This window comes from Chenopodium quinoa, unplaced genomic scaffold (genome assembly GCF_001683475.1).
Source record: "Chenopodium quinoa cultivar QQ74 unplaced genomic scaffold, ASM168347v1, whole genome shotgun sequence".
Taxonomy (NCBI): domain Eukaryota; kingdom Viridiplantae; phylum Streptophyta; class Magnoliopsida; order Caryophyllales; family Amaranthaceae; genus Chenopodium; species Chenopodium quinoa.
Window position 1 is genome coordinate 2,429,714 of NW_018745454.1, and position 22,214 is coordinate 2,451,927.

The following is a 22,214-nucleotide window of genomic DNA, read 5'->3' on the forward strand; positions in this document are numbered from 1 at the left end:
ACAAGACAACCTAAAACCAAAAGAAAACAAGTAAAAAAACCAAGAGCTTGTTATCTGAATTGCCACTACTACTGATCATCTTCTTCCTGTTACCACTAAGAGTCGTTAGGTGGGGCCCACATAAGAGAATTCCACCAGAATTTTAAAATGGGTGGTAATCTGAGTAGTTTTTGAATTTAAGGGGTGGTAAAATAAAAATAAAAATAAAAATTTAACAGGTGATTATTTTGAAAATAGATACATTTTTAGGTGGTAATTTAAAAATTAACCTAATATATATTATCATACTCCGTATAATATTATTAAATTCACATATGACGGAAATGTATATCAATTTCAAGTTGTTTTACGTACCTTCTCTTAGACTTTACCAAATAAGCTAAATAGTTGGTCACTAAAGTTGTGTCGAATTAAACATCATTAACGCTGGATAGTAGGGGTAAATAGTAAGCTAATTAATTATCCGAAATGATAGAAACATATCTTAAAGTTCCCACAACACGCTAATACACCAAATAGTAGGAGCAATAAATAAAACCCATTTAATACACCTTCAACTTCCAACCCACTCTTGTTTCTCCTTTCTTCTCCTTCTTTTCAATCTTCCTTTTTCCTTCACATCTTTTCTTCAATTCAATTCACTAAAAAAAAAACAAACAAAGTTTATATTACCACCTCTTCTTTCCCAACCGTTGGCCAACCCACACCCTCCATTTTCTCTCTCCTCAAAACTCAATTATCCTCCATATATATCCCCCCATTTCACCCTTTTTCTTCATTCATAATAATAAATCCACCCCCCCCCCCCCAACCAAAAAAAAAAAAAAAAAAACATGGGTAAGTTGAAATTCCCTCCAATTTCTGAATGTAACCCAGAAAAAAAATCATACAAAAGTGTTGCAGCTGATTTAGATGGAACACTGTTATTAAAATCTTCCTCTTTTCCTTACTTCATGTTAGTAGCTGTTGAAGCAGGAAGTCTTTTACGAGGGTTTTTCCTTCTTCTATCACTGCCCTTCATTATATTCTCCTATTTATTCGTCTCGGAATCGTTAGCCATTCAGACTATGATCTTCATTTCCTTTGCCGGTCTTAAGGTCCGCGAGATCGAGCTCGCGGCACGGGCCGTGCTCCCTAGGTTCTACGCCGCGGATGTAAGGAAGGATAGTTGGGAGGTGTTTGATAAGTGTGAAGGTAAAAAAGTTGTTGTCACCGCTAACCCGACTATTATGGTTGAAACCTTTGTCAAGGAGTATTTGGGTGCTGATAAGGTGTTAGGAACTCAGATTGAGGTTAACCCTAAGACTAAGAAGGCTACTGGTTTTGTTAAGGGTAGAGGTGTTTTGGTTTGGGAGAAGAAAAAAGAGGTTGTTTTGGAGGAGTTTGGTGATGACTTGCCTGATCTTGGACTTGGTGATCGCGTTTCTGATCACGAGTTCATGTCTCTCTGTAAGGTACGTATTATACTCCTTCTGTCTCATAATAATAATTTTATATTATCCGTTAATTGTTAGATGTTATAGTGTGTATCAATAATATTAGTTGTTTGTTGTTTGTTAGGGTCACATATATTATGTGCTACTTTGAGTTGTGTTGTGTGGTATGGTTACGTAGAACTATTACGAGTCTTTGAAATTAATGAAAATTAGAGGATGTTACATGTGAGTTATGTGTTACGGCGACGAGTGAGTACCGTCACATGGGCTAGCAAATGTAACAAGTACAACTAAACCAAAATGAATCAACTACCTTCTTCATAAGACAAGGGTCACATCAAGTATCTAAGCTTTGGATTTTCACGTAAACAACATTAATTATACACATTTAATATGCATAATCAAAAATAAAAAACTTGGACCTACATAATTAAGTAAGATGAATTTCATTAATTTTTCTACTCCCTCTGTTCCAAAAAGAACGATCCATTTAGCCAAAATTTTGTCCCAAAAAGAATGACCCATTTGCATTAAAACACTACCAATTTACAACAATATTTGTGCAAAATTAGCTTCTCCATATAAAAATTTTATTTTCCATGTTATTTTATTACTTTCTCTCTCTATTTTTTTTACAAACCCCATGTAAATTTATCTTTCCAATATACTTTTACTTCTTTTTACTTAACTTCCTTAATACCCGCGTAATTAACCCAAATGGGTCGTTCTTTTTGGAACGGAGAGAGTAATTTTTTAGTTGATAAAGGTAGATACTACATAATGTGTGTATTTATTCCATGTTACATCGATTATAATAAATGTGTGTACTCCATGGTAGTAGTAAAAGTTATAGATAGATATACGTGATATGACAAATATTACAGAAAATACAATAAATATGATTAATAATTATACTGAGAATAATAGCAGAATTTTATTTTTAGTTGGTTGCCTTAGTACTGAGATATGAATGTTTAGAGCTGGAAAATAAATGAGGCATGATCCTACTCAACTACTTTGTACATACATCACTGAAAATTCATGTTATATAAAACTATTAATTAATAAAAAACGAGCGTCCCGGGGCGTTAGATAAGGATAAATTATATTGGTTGAAATGGTATTAAGTTAGGAATTCATGACAAAATCACGCGTCGTTCGGTGTAATTAATGTTAATTTTACTCTAATATTTGCATTTTAATTATCTTATCCAACGCCCCGGGAGGAGCGCTCATTAACTTTTGCTTATTAATAATAGTAGTAGTAGTTTTCGTTGATTTAATACAAGTAAACGATATATATGCACGAGTCAAGTTGACAATAATCCAAGAAATGAAGGGAAAACTTGAAAGTCAATTAATCAAACTCTTTTCTTAGTCGTGGAAATTGGATTTTACTTGCACTTAGTTGATACGTTTGTTGGTAGGTGAACTAATTGGAATTTGATCATCAAACTAATAGACTCTTTAGCAAGTGGACACATACTTGGAAAAAATCACGCATTAGTTTTAATTTCTTAATAATCATTAAGTATTAGATTAATTTGTCTTGCTATATGAGGTATTTTGACTAATAATAATCTGCGAGCTTGTTGTAGACAATTAATTAAAAATATACTCAAAATAATGTTTTATAGTTGATACGATGATTGTATGCACCAAGTGCATAATTTTATAAAATAAACGTGTACAAAGAACATAAGAAGTGCTACGTATCAAACTAGATTGCACATATATGTCTAATGTAACGTAACCAATGGAAGAGAATGAATACAATATATGGAGTACATTAATTTACTTTTGCTTCCTTGAATGAGGTGAAAAGGTATATTTCTTGTTGATTTTTTGGGACATATAAATCGAATTGATCAAATTTATCTTAGCGGTTTTGATTTTTAGTAAAAAAGGTGTTGAAAAAGAATAATTTTAGTTTAAATCAAGAATAAGAATAATTTTGTCTGATGTTTTAGGATCAAATAATTCTAATGCTTCAAGAAGGTAATCAAGGTATACGGTACCTAGCTACATATTTTCAATAATACAAAAAAAATAAAAAAAAATGAAATATAGTTAAATGGGGTTGGAAATTAGTTGAGCTAAAAGGCAGCAACCATATAAAAATTAAGGCCCACAATTATAGAAAATCTTTCAAGTAGTTCAATGTTGCCAAAAGTTTAATATCCTTTATTTTTATGGTCCAAAGTCCACCCACAACCAATCAACACTTATGAAATTAGATTTAGCCCATCACAATCTTATACAGCTTCACCTTTCAAATTTATTAATATCATCTCCAACCATATTTAATTTAATTATACAAAATTAAATGTATACTTTATAATAGTGTAACTATTTTGATATAATGAACCATTTTGATGACAAACCCATAAAGTTGTCATCTATATGTACAAATGTACCGAGTAACTAACTAGAAGTACAACTATTTATGACTATAGTTTGTTACGTTTTTCGCAAAATCTAATAAACCCTGTTGTACAGGAAGGGTACATGGTGCACAAAGACAAATCAGCAAAGGCAGTAGCACAAGATCAATTAAAATCAAGGATCATCTTCCACGACGGAAGGCTAGTACAACGTCCAGACCCAATAAACGCATTGATCACCTTCATATGGATACCATTCGGGTTCATCCTAGCCATATGTAGAGTATACTTCAACCTGCCACTACCCGAGCGCATCGTACGATATACATACGCTATGATGGGAATTAAACTCGTGATTCGAGGAGATCCGCCACCACCTCCGTCACCAGGGAAACCCGGGAACTTATACGTGTGTAATCATCGGACTGCCCTTGACCCTATTGAAATTGCTATTGCACTTAAGAGGAAGCCTGCGACTGTTACGTATAGTGTGTCCAAATTTTCTAGATTTATATCTCCAATCCCAGCCGTTGCTTTGACTAGAGATCGTGTGGCTGATGCTAATATGATTAAGGCTTTGCTTGAGAAGGGTGATTTAGTCATTTGTCCTGAAGGAACTACTTGCCGTGAGCCTTACTTGCTTCGCTTTAGTGCTCTCTTTGCTGAATTGAGTGACAGGTATTTTTCTAGTTATTACTCCCTTTGTCTCTTTTTATTTTAACTATTTCCGTCCCTTACCTTTCTACCCCGCTTTTTAAAATAATTATTTATTCATCAAGCGTAAAAGTTAGAGGTGATTATTGGGTGGCCAAACTTCGGGCCGAAAAATTCATGCCCAAACCCGTCCAAAATGGCCTGGCAGATGGGCTTTTCAAGTCAATTTTGTGTCGGGCCAAAAAGTAACTAAATTTGCATTAAAACGATTTCCCCAGCCAGCCCAAAGTTTACGAAGAATCGGGCCAGGTCAGGCCCGAGCTGATTTTGGGCCGAAAGAAACTGCCCAAAATCGGGTCGGGCACATTTGATCAGCTCAAAGTCTAAAAGTATAATGTACAGAATTACAGATTACGTATAATATATGGAATCACGGTCAATTTTGTTAGTTAAACTAGGAGTAATTATAGTGTAATTTTCGATATATACTTGTTCGTATTTTTTAACTAGATAAAATGCACGATTAGAGATATCTATGGCCAAATTAGTGCATATGAGACTTGTGAAAAAGCAAACGTTGCAATTATGCAGTAATAAATAAAAATATTGTTTATTTTTAAATGACCGAAGTTTAATGCTAAAAAGAAGTTTTTATTAAGCTAACAATTGTATTATTGGGTTTGGAACGTACAGAATTGTTCCAGTAGCAATAAACTGCAGGCAAAACATGTTCTATGGGACAACAGTAAGAGGGGTTAAATTTTGGGACCCTTATTTCTTCTTCATGAACCCAAGACCAACATACGAAATGACCTTCCTAGACAAGTTGCCGCCGGAGATGACGTGTCAGGGAGGCGGAAAGACACCAATCGAGGTGGCGAACCACGTGCAAAAGATGTTGGCCGGGGTGCTAGGGTTCGAGTGCACTCAGTTCACTAGGAAGGATAAGTACATGCTGCTTGGTGGCAACGATGGCAAGGTTGAGTCTATCCATGCTGCTAAAAAATCTATTTAGATTTTTAATAAAAGGCTTGTTAAAAGATTACAAAAATTAATCATGTTTTAGTCATGTTTTTTTGGGTTAATTATTGGTGAAATTGGAAATTGGAAGTACAGTTTGATAGTATTGTTTAGTCAATCATCGTTTATAATTTATTTTTTTATTAATGTTATTGTTATTGATTGTTGTAGTTTTTTTTTTTTTTTTGAATTGGCTATTTGAATTTTGTACCCAAATAATTGTGATTAAGGTCTTTAAGGGTGCATTAGTAGTAAGTTAGTAACTACTACTCAATTTTATTTGTATCCTTTTAAAACTCTAATTATCAACTTTATTTTGTTAGAGTATATGCGATGTATTAATGTACGGAGTATGTATTTTGTAGAGTAAAGTATGGTATATGCTGCTTATCTATAGGATCGCATTAATTGCTTATTATATAACTTGTGTAGTTGTGTATAATAAGTTTGATATCATTGTTAAATAAATTGTTAAAACTTAACTCGATTCAAAATGATCCTACACTCATCTAGCTAAAACATGATCCAACTTCATAATGAACATTTGGGACTTAGTAATTGGCTAGCAGCCTAGCATAATGTATTAAAGTGCAATAATGTGTAGAGATTGGCCCTTCAGTATGGTAGGTGATTAATTTATTTTCATGTTTATAGGGTAGTAGGGTGTTGGGTTTGTTAAATTAATTAGCACGTTGCATGTGCTAGAGTGTAATTATACTAATGCACGAAATCATAAATAAAAAATGTAGTGTCACTTTTAAAGTTTTAATTAGGTATGTTCCTACATTGTGTGTTAGTTATGCTATGAATGTCAGTATGATAGTTAATTACTACTACGGGTTTGTTTTGATTTACTGAACTAAGATGAGATGAGATGAGCTGAACTGTTTATAGGAAAAGGAAATTAGAAACTGAACTGCTATGAATTGAATTGAAATTAAGCTGAAGAGAATAAACCCTATCTTAAATTCTTAATTGGAGATATCAAGTTAGCTATGAGCATTATATTGCTATCAAAAAGAGTTTTCTTCAATTTATTAACAAAAAAGTGAAATTTCTATAAAAACATCAACTAATGGTCTAATAAAAAATACTAGTTCTTATAAAATTACTTGGTTAATTTTCCTCCAATCTACACCAAGATCCCATCGGCATGACGGCATGAATGGTCTAACTATGTAGTCCGTACATTCGAAGCGGGTAGAAAAAATGGCGATAGATATATAGTAGTACTTGATACTTTGCACATGAATGATGAATGAATACTACGTACAATATTGAATTGACATTTCAAAGGTGAAGGTGCGTTGGTGGGATACTAGCTGACGAGCGAATATGTTGATGTTGCACCCACCAACTATGAATTATGGAAGGTGCCAAACCTTATGGAATCTTGGAATATGATTCCGGTTTTGTTCTCCTTGCCTGAATATGGTGTTTTGGTTTGACCTAGTTTATATTTTCAAAAGTAATGAGCTAATTTGATTTTAGTTGTACGTCAATGTATAAGAATAAAGCATTATCAAGTGCAATCTTGTTAGATTCATCTCTACGTATATTTTTTTTTTAAAAAATGTGTGTCTTATGGCTTTAATATGACTTTAACCAGAATAAAGTAAAGAAAACAAAGTTTTAATTAGGGCATGTTCTATTTTCCATGTATAAATTAAGATAAATACAATTCAAGAAAAATAAGTTTTCATTTCAGTTTCTAATTTCCTTCTCTTATAAATAATTCAGTTCAGCTCATTTCATTAAAACAGAATAGACCCTTAAATTACAATTATAATGAGTTTTTAATAACGTCTAATAAATTTAGATAAGACAAAATAAATTCAAATATTACCTCCGTAACATATTATTTGCAACGATTAGACATTTTTCCTCTCTACTTTATGTCAAATCATTGTAAATAATATGTAACGGAAGTAGTAAGTAAAAACAAATGTTTAGAACACACCCTTACCGAGTAGGCCAGTAGTGATATTTTTTTTTTTTTTTACCAAAATACGGAGTACATAGTAGTGATATAAGATTATGTAAATTACTCCATAGTTGATGATGATTATCATAATAAAAGAGAGAATGATGAGAAAATAGGAGGTTTATAGGTAAGGTAAAGAGCCACGTGTGAAGATAAGAGCCCTGCATCGTAGTTCCACAGTTGTACAGGATGAAATAATTAACGGAAGCGGGAAAATTCCATGAGATATTCCCACCAGCTTATCGTCTACCAAGTGTTCGTTTCCTTCGTCTCACTCAGGAGAGAGAAACTTCAACACACCACAATTTATACAATTTTAGGATGATTTGACATTTTCGAACTTTCTAGTTTTCAATTCTGCAATTTTTTGCCGGCAACTATGGCAATCGGCGGCGTTATCTCCAATCGCTCCTTCACTTCTTTTCTCTCTCCTGGTATTTTTTCCTATTTCATCTTCAATTTCATCAATTTCAGTTTTTTATTTTGCTGTAATTTGATTTGTTGATTCAATTTGGATAAGGAGTACTTTGTATATTTGTATTATGATTACTAATTTCAATTTTCTGGAAATGGAATTTTGCTTAATTTTGTCATTTGATTGAGACCGGTGGATAACTGCGGTTCGCTTTATTATCTGAACTTATCCGAACTTATTTTTAGTGTAATGAGTGGAAATAAGGTGAATGGAATATGACGTTATACAGTTAGTTATACTCCGTACTTACTAAGATTATCTGCAACAATGAGTAATGAAGAATCTAGAAAGGGCGGAATTTTCGAGGTCAGGATAATGTGATTATGTTCAATTGCAGAGTTATGACATGCATTGGTATTGCTGAATTGAGGTTGTTTTTGGAGTTGACTTTCCTAAATTCTTTTTAAATTTTGAGTTGTTTCCTTTCTGATATCCGCAAATTGCGGGTAAGGTTGATGGTGGAATACATATTGGGTGGTTGTTGGTGATTTCTGTTAATTAGTTAAGATTTGATTAAGTTCTGGAACTAACGCTCGAATAACGGTTGGTTAAAGTAAGGTTGCTTACATTTGAACTCCTTAACCACAAGCCTAGACTTAGTGTCGTAAGAGAGTTTCGTGCTGGGTTGAAGGGAAGAATAAGCTAAAGTGCGATAGTGTTGACTCGTGCTTTTATTTACTCCAAATATCAAATGTTTAATTATGGTGAAAAAGCTGACAGGAAAATGGTCTAAAGTTTCTATTTTGGCAATATTTAGTATAGTAAGGCACTTATTGGATTATCCAAACATTACACATATAGCATAAGTGCATATGCATAACCTGTTAAGGGTTTATGTAGTTTGTTTGTCAATTGGATAATGTCTGAAGAGTGGGGTTTTATAAAATGACGATCTTTATGTCTTTCGATTGAGCTTTGTGGAGCTGCAATATGCTTTATGATTGACTTAGCACCCTACATTAAACTTACCAAGTTCTTAGTGCACTACAAAATGTTTAGATTGGGTTTCTATTGGAGCATTGTTGTAGATGTATGAATGTAATGTATCTGTTGTTAAGAGTGGTTTAGCTTGTTAAGTAATTGAGCTATTAACAATGTTTTTGTTATACAAATCCTTCATAGTCTTTTTTATTTTGCAGGTAATGTATGTCAGAAAAGAAATGATGTAGCGCATCTCAAGAAAGAGGATTTTGGTTCCTCCATTGGGCTATGTGGACAGGGGAGATTGCTGAACAAAACATCTCACCGCCTGACTAAGAACTGTCTTACTTCTAAATGTTCGCATTGCTCGCTTGTTTGTATTATAAATGCTTCGGACTCCAGTAATACTAAGCATGCCAAGACAACTTATGATAATAATTTGTTTTCTCACTTTCATCATGCACATGATTACTTTCGTGCTCCAAGCTCTATCAAAAGGGTTAGAAGAGTATCTAGAAGCTCTATCTCTTCTAAATCCTGCTGTAAAAGCGGTACATTGGTGCCTTCAGGACCAGTGGATAAGTTTCTTGTGGATAACAGTAAGTTGCCGATGTCTAATTTTGTGGGAGACAGTGGGGTCCGTGCTTATTACAAGTCTGAGGAATTTGACATAACTGAAGGGGCCTTTGATTCACTGAGGCCATCTGAGGGAGCAGGCGAAGTTGTTTTACCAGACAAAAGTGCACCGAAGACAGCTCAGTTACCAAAGCGCTGGGTTGTTGTGTTGCTTTGTTTTGCAGCATTTCTATTATGCAACATGGATCGTGTGAGTTGTTCTCCTATTCATCTTGCTGTAGTTGTCTGCCTGGATATTGCCTATGTAACCCACAGTATCCAGCTATATATGTGATGTAAAATTAAGCTTTAGCCTAATTTAAAATGGCTTCTGCAGGTAAATATGAGTATTGCAATTCTTCCAATGTCCAAGGAGTTCGGTTGGAATAGCACAACTGTTGGTCTGATTCAATCATCCTTCTTTTGGGGATATCTTCTTACTCAGGTTTAGCTCTAGTGCTCATTAACTCAACATTCTGTTTAATGTGTCATTATGGCAAACTATATAGGCATAGTAAATTCTGTTATGCATCTACCTTCCTTAACATCAAGCAAATTGTGATGTTGATTTCACCCTCCCCCTTGATTTTGATGGTAAGGCACAAAGATTTAAGTGAAATCTTCCCCACTCCCCCCCTCCCCCCTCTTTGATTTTGACGGTAAGGCACAAAGATTTAAGTGAAATTTTTGTCCACTATTGATGCTCTCATTTAGGAAATTCACATTTATAAGGGAATGTGTTTCATCATAGGAATATGCCATTATGGTTAAGAATATTATATAAACAGTCCAATTACTTTTCTAGTGTATCTAGAAGGATTAACATATTGGCAACACGTCTTTCAGTTCTGACGCCTTGCTTTCTAGGTTATTTGTCCTGTTCCTTGGTTTAAGCAGATAATGTACCTAAAGAAGTAAGCTGGAAACAGAAATCAGTTGATTATGCCGGCTTGGACAGTATTTTCAGGGAAATTTTATCCAATAAAATTCTTTTAACTGGACGATTAATACCTATGTAGTTGCTGAATACTAATGGCACAGTTTCATTCTCATAACTTGAATATTTTCCCCATTGGGTTGACATTTGATTATTCATGATCATGGTATTAAATTCACATTATAATATGATTTGAAAATTGGGGTATTCGATGAATTAATTTTGTTTATTTTTCCACTTTACCATGTTCATTGAATTCGTCAGGTTGGTAATTGCCCATGCATAAACAAGTTTAATCAAGCAATCAATATAATAAGCTGTTATCTCCTTTCTAACATATTCTTTGTGTTTCTGGATTCCCAGATTGCTGGTGGTATATGGGCAGATAAGGTGGGTGGGAAGCTTGTTTTGGGTTTTGGAGTAATTTGGTGGTCTATTGCCACAGTATTGACTCCTATTGCTGCAAAAATAAGCCTGCCTTGCTTACTCATCATGCGCGCGTTTATGGGGATTGGTGAGGTTGGCCGATATCTCTTACAAATATTTGTGCAATGAAGATTCAATGCATCTCAATTATAATTTAGATAGTGCTAGTATCTGTGTATCTGTTGTACAATGCATGCTAAGTTGCAGATTCTTAGCTTTATGCCTTGGGCAACATCACAACCTTCATAGGTTATACAGGGAATACCACTAGTCTTTCTTGAAATTGGATAATGATGATATGGTACTTGGTTTAAATAAATCGTAGTCATGACTGGAATTTGAGAAATACTTTGCGTCTTTGCTATAATATTTATGGAGTACTAGCTATGGTTTGGCAGTAAGAACGTGTACTTTAGGTCTATGAGCAAATGTAAGCTTTAACCTTAGAATGGTATTTGGCTATATGTGGTTGTTTCATAGCTAGTATAAATAAATGATATACAGAATTTCAGATCTATGTAATTCTGCTCCTCCCCCCCCCCCCCCCAAAAAAAAAAAAAGCAACTTTCTGCAATGATTCCGTGTAATACAGGTCTTGAGCAAGTTTTCAACTTATGGATCCTCATGTTTCCTACTTGCCAAGTTTTCCTATGGATCTTCAATAGGCAGCTGAAAACATTTTCTTTGTCAAAGTTGATGTAAATAGAATAACTGATTCATTCTCTGAACACTTTTTTGATATATTAACACTAGACTCCATCAACAAAGCCAAATATTATCCTTTGAGAAAAATTGGTTGTGCCACTTTTGCACATTCCTCTTCTTTTTTTAATCTTCAATTCATATTTAAATGAACTCTCTGCCTCCTTACTCTGTATATCTGTCGATCAAGACATTGTTTCATGTTCCAGGGTGTTGCTATGCCTGCTATGAATAACATGATCTCAAAATGGATTCCAGTATCTGAGCGAAGCAGAGCACTATCCTTGGTATACAGTGGCATGTATCTAGGGTCTGTGACAGGATTGGCCTTTTCACCAATTTTGATCCACAAGTTTGGCTGGCCTTCCGTGTTTTACTCCTTTGGCTCACTTGGAAGCATCTGGTTTGCATTATGGCTTGCCAAGGTAAACACACTTTTTTCTTATTACATTAATTACCTCCGTATTGGATTCATATAACTTTTAGTTGCATGAATATCATGTAGATTTGCAAAAGACAAAATGATTTTCATGCTATAACTGCTACCATCACCATCTATAGAGATTTATGCCCTGTGAATATGTTTTACATCACAGGTTCAATGCCTACCCTCTGTATTATAATTTAGATTGTAATTTGAATATCAATATCCTGCTGTAGTCTTTATTTTCACTGTTGATACCATATAGGTGAGATGAAAATAAACTTCAGAACTTAGTTGAATATCTTTTATAATCACCATTGATTCCCTTTTCTCTTCCATAGTCATGTTTTCTTGTCGCTTAAATTGTATTTATTGAACAAGTGAGATGAATTGTGCACTGCTGAATTACATTGAAAATATTTCCTGTGTTTGGGTTTTCCTAGGCATGTCACCCATCAGTGTATGAACTAAGTGCCCGAGAAACAAAGGTTCATCTTGTGAGGCACGTGATCTTTAAATGCACATGGCACTAATATTGCATTTAGCAAAACACATGTAAAATGCTCAAACTCATACTCATGACCACTTCCCCAAAGCCTTGATAAAGGCCCCCATCTACACAGGGTGAGTGAGGTAAAATGTAATCAGCCCGAGAGTTATTTTCATCATTCCCTTATTTATTGCAACTTCATGGAAAAAAGTGTGAAAAAATTTATGAAGCCATTTTGGTTTAATAACATTTTTCCTTTCCTTTCCTTTCTTTTTTGTCACATGTCACTGAAAATGAAATTGCCTAAAAGGTGTGGTGAAATGAACTTCAGAATTCTGTGTAATTAAATAAATTACATTTTTCCCTGGCTCTTCACAGGCACGTAGCACACCAGCAGATGATCCAGAACTTAGTCCTCAGGAGAAAAGGTTTATCATGGAAGGTAGCATAGCCGAGGAGCCTGTTACTGTCATTCCCTGGAAACTGATCTTATCAAAACCTGCAGTCTGGGCTCTTATAGTTTCTCACTTTTGCCACAATTGGGGTACATTCATTCTTTTGACATGGATGCCAACTTATTATAATCAGGTATTGGTCTTTTCTAATAGTAAATACGTAATAATGTAAGTTTGCAGTTGTCCTGGCATATACTACGTATATATATACATGCTCTTGTCCAAGGGTTAGAGAAGACCAGTATAAGGAATTAAGGATCTCAGGATGATGCCTCATGTGAAAGTCTTTGAAAATTCAGTACTTGCAATAAAATGTTCATTTCTGTGCCCTGTGAAATTGTCTATCGTTTGGGTTCCTGCTTCTTGTTTATCGGGGAATAATTCTGATGTTTTTGTGGTCCATTCATATGACAGCTCTTAGGAATTAAGACTGAAAATTTTATCTTATATCTTTTTTTATCTCAAAAAGTCAGAATCCTAGTGTATTGACATGTTCAAGGGTTTTCATGAGCTGACTCAGCTACCTATGTCAGGTGTTGAAGTTCAACCTTATGGAATCTGGGCTGTTCTGTGTACTTCCATGGTTGACTATGGCTGTGTTTGCAAATATAGGAGGCTGGATTGCTGATACACTTATCAGCAGAGGCCTCACTGTTACTTCCGTTCGTAAGGTGTGCATAATACTTGCATGATAGATGCTATATTTATATATGTTTTCTGTCTTTGTTATTGTTGGACTCTTTGAGTGGTAGAATCTGAAAATAGAGTATAATATTAGCTGTTTAGCAAGTATATGTATATACCTTAGTTTTTACTATACCTTAGAAACCTTATCATGCTCAACTATAAGGTTCTGCATGTTGCATCGACAACTTGGATTGGCAATTGATATTCATAGCCTATGTTACACAGATGCTTTGGACTCCTCATACCTTGTTTGAACTTTGAAGTATCTGACTTGGATATGGATAGCTCTTTAGGATCACTTGCAAGTATCCATACCCATTTGAGAAGACAGTTAAGATGTACTTGTAAAATGATCATTGCTGCTTGACTATTTGTCCACTGGTGGTCCTTTCAACTACACGGAAATTGAACAAGCAAAATTATACAATTCTCTGTTTGGATTTTTATGTTTCTGCTCATTCATCTTTGTCGCTCTAGCTTGGATAAAAGTATCCATAGAGTTTAGGGTGTGATGACCAGAACAGCTTTTTAAATTGTATTACTCTAATTTTGTACTCAGTATAATTTGAAGAACCCACCTGTATGAGTTGTTAAGATGACAAAGGTGTCTTGATATATGCCTGTTTATACATTGGGAGCAGTTTTTTTTTTCCCTTTATTTCCTTTTTTAGCAGAGTTGGTATTTCATGGCCATATTCTTGTTGGAACAATTTTTTTATTTTTATTTTTTTCATTTTATGCTATTATGATACATCTATAGGCGTAGGCTTGTCGAGTATACAGCATGTGAACAACTGAACTTTATGCTTCATGTTGGATTGGTCTTCTCTAAGGCTTTTAGCATCTCTTTGCAGATCATGCAAACTATTGGATTTATTGGCCCAGCTATCTCTCTTTCAGTACTAAGTCAAGTCAGGACCCCTGCTTTAGCTGTACTCTGCATGGCATGCAGTCAGGTATATGCTTTCTCCAAAAGACTTGCAGGAACTATTATTGGAAGATCCCCTTTCTTCAATTTGTCAGTTTGTAGTATCTATTTATGGGTTTTGCAAGAATATGAAAATGGAAATAACGTTACGCGCTTGTGATGGATGATAGGGATCAGACGCGTTTTCACAATCTGGATTGTATTCCAACCACCAAGACATAGGGCCTCGATATTCTGTAAGTTTATTTATTCTGGTCCATTCTTGACAAGAATGGCACCCTTGGTCTGTAGAAAGTTGGTACAATGTAAACTTGGTCTCAAGCAAACATGCTGCTACTGTCATTCTGAACTTCTCAAGTCCTTATATATATCTTGTTTTCTTATCCCTCTTATATCTCTTTGCCAAGTTCAACCCTCAATAATCCTGAACTATGCTATTTCTTTAATTAAAAATCCCAATTTAAAATTGTAGGGTGTATTGCTGGGGTTGTCGAACACAGCAGGTGTTCTTGCTGGAGTCCTAGGTACAGCTGCCACTGGAGTCATTCTCCAACGAGGTATATACATTCTCCTGTACTCTAATTTGTATACTTAACTTTTGAACTTCCTCAGACTGACTATTTATTGATGAATCTGGTTGATAGGCTCCTGGGATGATGTGTTTAAGGTGTCAATAGCATTATACCTTGTTGGGACTTTAGTATGGAATTTATTTGCGACTGGAGAGAAAATCCTGGACTGAAAGGGCAGTAAGAAGGATAGGCCTCTTCTGAATCTACAGTCTTCCACGGTACTTGTTATCTATTCCGGACATGATGAAACAGTCGATCACTGCACTATAGATAAGGATATTGTGATCGAGGAAAGTGTACGTTGATTTGGCAACAATAGGTACTCTTTGACCCTTCTTAAGACTGGAGCAAGAGTCAGGATGGATTACTGTGATTTCTATTTTTGTTATATTTCAACCTTCGTAGTTTAAGAAAAATTTTGAGGAAGATGATGCCTCATGGAACTTTGATAAAAATCAAAATATTGAAGTCCTTTTTCTGTATTTGCATAAAGTCCCTATATTAGATGAAAGGAGAAAATTGTTAGAAGACCAACATGTAATTGCTTAGAGAAAAAGCCTGTTATAAACGTACAATATATGAATGTAGTTTTTTCTTCTTCTGCTTGTGTTCCCTCCATTTTCTCTGCATTTTTTTTTTTTTGAGGAATCTCTGCATCCTGTTTGTTGTTCATGCTTACTTTTACTATGTTATTTTGAAGGGAAATGAGTTAATGAGGAGATCAATCCTCTTTTGTTAACCCGAACCAAACACCACCTAAAGAAAGGGAAAAATCTAACCTTAGATTCACTTTTGAATTCATTTTTATATCCATCTGTCTCAAAGTCTGAGTAACAGAGTTGCATACTGAACATAAGATCTCAGATTAGACGGTCTGATCAGAATCGCCTGGTCAGATCGTCTGACCCAAGTTTATTTACGCGAGCAAGAATTTAGTTATGCAATTCATTTTTCTTGCCTCATCTTTTGATGTTTTTTCTTTAATTTAAGGATTGAAATCTTTCCTAAAAGTAATTGTCCCCTAAGAAGTGGGAAGCCAACAAGAATATCCCCACGCCATTAACCAGAAACTGTTTTTATAATACACAATCTAAAAGAAGACAGAAAAAGTGTAAATGTCATGAAGAATGAAAATTAGACTTTATTATTGCTTCAAATATTATACTGTAATTACAAAATGTCAATAAACAAATTAAACCAAAATTGAAAAAGAATTGCCTGAACAAATGTTTCCAAGGGGTGCCCTACGATTGTAGGGTGGTTGGCCCAAAATACACAGGACTATAAATGCCCTCTGAAATCTGAATACAAAATTACAAGTTTTCCATGAATTATAACACCAAACAGCTGTATCAAAGCGAGCCCCTTTAATTCCTCAGTAATTATTCAAACCCATGTTGTGTGTGATTCATCCGCTGCTAACATATTTATTGCAACGTACCTTTCTATCTTCCCATGCTCTCCCCTTCAAATTGAGCCATAATTTCTTTTACTGCAGTAAAAACCCTGAATTCTTCTGTTATCTGACAGTTAATTTTCTGTCTCCTGCTTCATATTTGCAATTACTTGGGTTAAATCCCTTTGATGCACGTCAACCTTAAGTCCATGCTTCATGAACAATGTCATTGACATCTTTTGTTCCACCTTATGCCCTGGCGCCACGGCCAATCGGTGGCGGAGCAAAACTGAGGCCGCCACCGATTTCATCTGTAGGTAAGCCAAATCCTTCCCTAGGCAAATTCTTGGCCCTGCATTGAAAGCCACAAACTTGAAGTGATCATGCATGATGAACTTTGTACCATCAGGGGACAACCACCTTTCGGGCTTGAACTCTAGGCAGTCCTCTCCCCATGTGCTCTGCATCCTCCCTGCAGAGTATATCGAATACGATATCGACGAGCCTGCTGGCACGAATGTGCCATCAGGCAACACGTCGTCAGCCACTACATGCTTCGAGTCCTCCGGGACTGATGGGTATAACCGTAGGGTCTCTGACAATGCTGCCTTAAGGTACACCAGACGGTCCACCTCCTCGAAATCCAACGGCTCATCCACCCATTTTGCCATGTCAGCGCCACGTGTTTCCGTCAGGACTGTGCATATCTCAAGCAAGACCTTCTCTTCAACTCTGGGATTCTGTATGACCAGCCAGAAGAACCAGCTCAACGCCACGGAGGACGTGTCACGTCCAGCTAGGATGAAATTTAATGCCACGTGTTGCAGGAACTTATCCGAGTAGGATGAGTATTCCTTCCTCTTCATGAACCTAGAGAGCAGATCATCATAGTCCTTTTGCCTGTTCATCAACTCTTCCTTACGCTTATCAATGACTTCAGACAAGTAATCGTCTATCTTAACAAGGCTTCGGCTCAGGCTAACTTCTAGCCCGAGCCGGAGCCACTTCTTGAGCCTCCATATGATCTCCGTAAACACGAACCGTTGGAGGCATGCTTCCGTGGCTCGGTCAAAAGCGTTAGCAAAACCATTTTCCGGTAGCCCTGGCACAAGGGTGTGAGGGTCCCCGCCAAAAGCCAAACCACAAATGTTGTCGAAAGTAAGCCGAAGCATGAGGTCCTGCATATCAACTGGTTTAGCTTCACTCTGAGCCGTCTCAAGGATGGGGCACAACCGTCCATGGATGGCTCGGTTGACCCACCGAGCCATGGCTTGGCGGAGGGTTCGAGTGGTGAACTCGAGCGCGGCCGTCTTCCTTTGGAAAAGCCATGTATCACCATCCGAGTTAAAAATTCCAAACCCAAGTAAATCATGAAACACAGCTTGCCAAGTTGGACCCTTTGGGTAGTTATCAAACCGGGTCTTTAGTATATGCTCTAGATTCCTTGGATCACAAGTAACCGTAACAAGACCTTGCTTCCGAGCCAAGAAAGGTACGGCACAGATGCAAGTTTGGTACGTGCCACCACACGCGCGGAGATTATCAGCCATCCAATCATGCATCCTCTCAAAATTCTCGATCAAGCCGGGAAGGCTGCCCAATAAGGGCCAGACACGTGGACCCCGTAGTGACCGTGATATGAAGGTGAACCATAGCAAGTAAGATGTAATGGCAGTAAACAACAGCAAGGCTACATAAATATCCATATTTTTTTTTAGTACAAGATTTCTTGTATAACTAGCCTAAGAGGTAAACCAAATGTATAAGAAAACAGAAAATGTAGGTTTACTTGAAGAGATTATTTTCCCCTTACAATTAAACAAAACATTACTTTTAAAGAAATCCTCAAATTTTGGCTGCTTCTCCGAAGCATCAAAATGCTCAAATAATTTTCTTTTCTTGGTTTAATCTTCAAATAACATCATAAATTTTGGCATGCAAGTCACTTTCTTACTTCTTAGCTTGCTAGAGTCCTGAAAATAAACAGGAGAAAAAAACAAAAACAAAAAAAAATGCAAGAAAATGAGGGAAAAAAATGGGAAGAAAAGAAGGTAATAAAGAGAAAAAACAGGGGAAAAACAGAGAGCTAGAAAGAGATAGATTATTATGAGATGAGAGAGGGAGAATAAGAGAAAGAAAATATATAAGAAAAGTGGTAGGTAATAAATCAAAAAGACAGAGCAATTACTAAGGCCAGTTGTAGTTCTTAAATTAAATTCACCCACTTTCTTCCTTCCTTCTCTTATTATGTCTCACACAAGAGAACTTGATGTGTTTAAGTTGTAACTAGTAACCATTTTTCTGCACGCCTATTTATGGAAAAGTGCCAACAAGAGGGGGAGAGGGAGGGTGGTGGAGGGGTTGAAATAATGGTGTCACACAAAAGCTAGTAGCGACAATTATTATAGCGGTAAAGAAAAACACGGGTAGAGATAAATTAAACTGCACGAACGAGTAATAAGACTATCTTGTTTATTATTAGCCACCTAACATGGTAAGAGTTAAAAAAAGAATTTGAAAAAGGGTCTGTCATTTTTTTCTACCTTATTAACGTATCTAGTTTATTAAGGGTAAAATGTCGTGTTATTATTATATGTTTTACATGTAGTTCTACTCACTAGGTGGAAAATCAATTAAAAAGGGAAAGAGTGAAGCATCATACCTCAAAGGCTCAAAAACATAACATGAACCCTCCTTTGTCTTCTTTATCAATGCCTTTTCCACCTAACTTTAGCAGGGCTTTTAAGTTGATGCATTCAATGGAGAGAGAGAGAGAGTAAGAGAGATATTTATTGTGATTAGTTGAGAAACTAGCCCACACTCTATTATGTTTGATTCCAAATATTTAAGGAACTAGTAAGATAAAAAGAGATAGACAAAAGAAGTGTAATCTTTAACACACACACAATTTAAGGTTTAACAAAGCTTATGACTAGATTAGTTGCTTGATAACAACAATTAATAGTTCCTTGGAGATCACGATATCACAATTCGATATAGTTTACCAAAGAAGAAAGAAACTTAATACGGATTAAGAAATGGGGTTAATTTGTAATCGGGTTTTGAGGGAGTACTTAATCAAGTAATTTGTGGTGATTATGGAAAAGAAATTAAGGTGGAAGATGATTTTAAGAGGAGATGAGAAGATAGGTCAGGGTTGGGTGAGCAACCCAACCACAATTTAAAGTTTCGTGTAAGATTTTTATGTAAGAGATTCCAATCTAGCTATCCTTTACTTTTGCAACAAAAGAGTGTCATAACTCTTTAACAGTCAACGCCTTCTTCTTGATGAATATAAATGATTGTGATGAATTATATAGAGGACAGTCCAAATGCATGGTAACAAATTAAATTTAACCCAAAGTTTTTATATTCATGAAAACTAAGTTGGGTTTACCATCTATACCAGATTAGTGGAAAAACATACACATTTATAGATTATAGGTTGCCTGTTTAATATGTAGCTGTCTAACACCCTACCAAAAGTCTGCTTAGTTAAACAAGTATTTGAACGATGTTTGTTGACTAGTGTTTTTTATTGGATGTGCAATGTTTTTGAGTCTAAAACAAGGTTTTTAAATGTAAGTTCGAAGAAGTTAGCTAAAAACTGCTTTGAATTTGTCTTGGAAATCGACCGAATATGAACAAATTCAAGCTCAAAACTACTTGTATTATATGGTATCTAAAGCTGATCTAATTGACCTACGTAGTATATGACATATTTAGTCATATTTTCATCTTAACTTCAATACTCAACCCCCAAAAAAGACAAATTAATCGTCGTCTAATCATTAAGAGATATATGAGTAATAACAAGTATCATCGTCGAAAATTCAATGATCCCTAAACAATATGAAATTGAGACTTTTCTATGAGCGCCACCAAACTTTACATGATTTTGTGTAAATTATATGAGATTACCGAGTGTTTCGGATGAAAATAATGGGACCTTGCCGAAGGTCCGATAAAGTGGTGAAGACTGGATTCGGTCCAAGTGATGTTGGGCCGAAGATTTCCTGCACAGCAAACACACGTAAACTAGCCTCGGGGGTGTTGTCGAGGAAGGCCCCTCCGATGCTAAAGTCAGTACAGTGTGTAGAGAGAGAAAGTTATGCAAGAGAATTAATTGCTTGAGGCTTTGTGTGTATTGTTCGTACCAATGTAATAATGATGGTTTTTTATACCTTTGTATATATGGAGAATGTGGGCCTTGGCCCAACTGACTTGCCTTGTGGACTGATCTTGACTTTAGCACAATTGGAGAGTTGAACCTTGACCTTGGGCTTTTAATTGGATCATTTAATGACTAGGCCCAATTGGACTAAATTGGACCCAAACAACTTGCCCCCCAGACCCGATTTGGAAGGATGACGGGTCGGGTTTGATTAATCAGAAAAGGAGGGAAGTAAATGATTTAATTAATCCAAGAAATTTGGATTTAAACTGTAATTAATGAAATAACAACGGTTGGGCGAATAATTGTGGAAGTTGGACGGATAATGGGCGGTTTAATCACGAGGTCGTGTGTTTAACGGTTACTTAGTGGGGTGTTTAAGAGAAATTGAAGCGCGGACTCCCAGAATTCCCATTTCTGGAGATATAATCAGAGGCGCGTCATCTCTCCTCACTTCTTCACCAACACAAACCCAGAATTCTCCAGAAAACCCAAGAACCCGCGTCAAAACTTCGCAAATTCCCCGAGCATTAAGCTTAGAAACTGAAACTCGTCACTACCAATTCGTAAATCGGCAACTTTCGCTTCAGATTAAGGTAATTTCCTTTGATTTTAGTTTATTTTTCTTCGAATTTGAACTCTTTCCCCTTTTTCGAATTTTTTCTTCGAAACTCATCCATGGTGAGAGGAGTTAGAGGCAGGGCCCGTGCTCCAAGAAGAGCAAGGCCAATTCCCGATCCTAGGAACAGGACTGGGACCTGGAATGGACAGAGAGCAGAGTCTGACCCTGCTGAAGGGATTAGGGCGACTCCCATTTCTTCGGCTCCTCCTCAGGGAATGGAGGGGCCGAGCGTTTCTGGGCGGGACGATGAAGTTCCCGCCATCCTTTGGGATATCCTCCCTGGGTTTTCGGAGTGGGAGGATGCTGAAGTAGCTTCGGCCATGATAAAGAACCGCCCCTACTCGTGGTGGGTAGAGAATGCTGAACAGTATCGGTTTGCCGAGCAGATTGAGTTGCATTACGGCATCCTTGAAGCTGATGGGTATTGGTGCCGAATGCCTGTGGCATCCGATAGAATCCATCGTCCACCCCCGGGGTATGTGGGGGTGTACACAAGACAACTTCAATATGGGCTGAGGTTCCCTTTGGACGTATTCGTCCGAGACTTGCTGATCCATTATAATATTTCCCTATGTCAGCTAACTCCCATTAGCATCCGAAGGGTGATGACATACTTATGGGTCTGCAAGTTCTTCAGGTATGTGTCGAACCTGCACTGCTTCAAAAAGCTTCATCGGCTAGTGCCAAATATTCAAAGTGGGCACGGAAATCACGGTTCTGGGTGGTACCGGATTGAGTCTCGGCCCCAGTACCTAACCATGTGGCCGAACGACTCCTCAGACAAGGACTGGAGAGGTCTATGGATTTGGGTTAGGGCGCCCACAGACCCGGACCACCCTTGTGTCTTCAGCGCTCCCAGGTATCTTGCCGAGCCTGATCCCGACATGGGAAGCTTAGGTCCCCCCGAAGATA

The 22,214-nt window shown here is 36.5% G+C and overlaps 3 protein-coding genes across 4 annotated transcripts; 2 read left to right on the plus strand and 1 right to left on the minus strand.

The window, feature by feature from the left end:
* Positions 1-474: 474 nt before the first annotated feature.
* On the plus strand, positions 475-5,821 carry LOC110714494 (glycerol-3-phosphate 2-O-acyltransferase 4-like). Its single transcript, XM_021893022.1, has 3 exons — positions 475-1,454; positions 3,936-4,498; positions 5,168-5,821. Exons 1-3 carry the CDS (start codon positions 834-836, stop codon positions 5,487-5,489), a joined length of 1,506 nt encoding a protein of 501 aa, XP_021748714.1. The 5' UTR covers positions 475-833; the 3' UTR covers positions 5,490-5,821.
* Positions 5,822-7,444: 1,623 nt separating this feature from the next.
* On the plus strand, positions 7,445-15,723 carry LOC110714659 (ascorbate transporter, chloroplastic-like). Of its 2 annotated transcripts, XM_021893213.1 has the most exons (11): positions 7,451-7,912; positions 9,093-9,700; positions 9,827-9,934; positions 10,790-10,945; positions 11,764-11,979; positions 12,847-13,056; positions 13,457-13,594; positions 14,465-14,566; positions 14,709-14,774; positions 15,011-15,095; positions 15,183-15,723. In XM_021893213.1, the coding sequence occupies exons 1-11, from the start codon at positions 7,858-7,860 to the stop codon at positions 15,278-15,280; spliced, it is 1,842 nt and encodes a 613-aa protein (XP_021748905.1). In that variant the 5' UTR covers positions 7,451-7,857; the 3' UTR covers positions 15,281-15,723. The 2 variants fall into 2 exon arrangements, with proteins under 2 accessions (XP_021748906.1, XP_021748905.1); XM_021893214.1 differs by lacking the exon at positions 13,457-13,594 and having other exon boundaries at positions 7,445-7,912.
* A 503-nt stretch (positions 15,724-16,226) lies between these two features.
* Positions 16,227-19,810, minus strand: LOC110714053 (cytochrome P450 86A8-like). The gene is made up of 2 exons (XM_021892515.1): positions 19,169-19,810; positions 16,227-18,479 (listed from the first exon to the last, which is right to left on the minus strand). Exon 2 carries the CDS (start codon positions 18,210-18,212, stop codon positions 16,641-16,643), a length of 1,572 nt encoding a protein of 523 aa, XP_021748207.1. The 5' UTR covers positions 18,213-18,479; positions 19,169-19,810; the 3' UTR covers positions 16,227-16,640.
* Between the last annotated feature and the right edge of the window lie 2,404 nt (positions 19,811-22,214).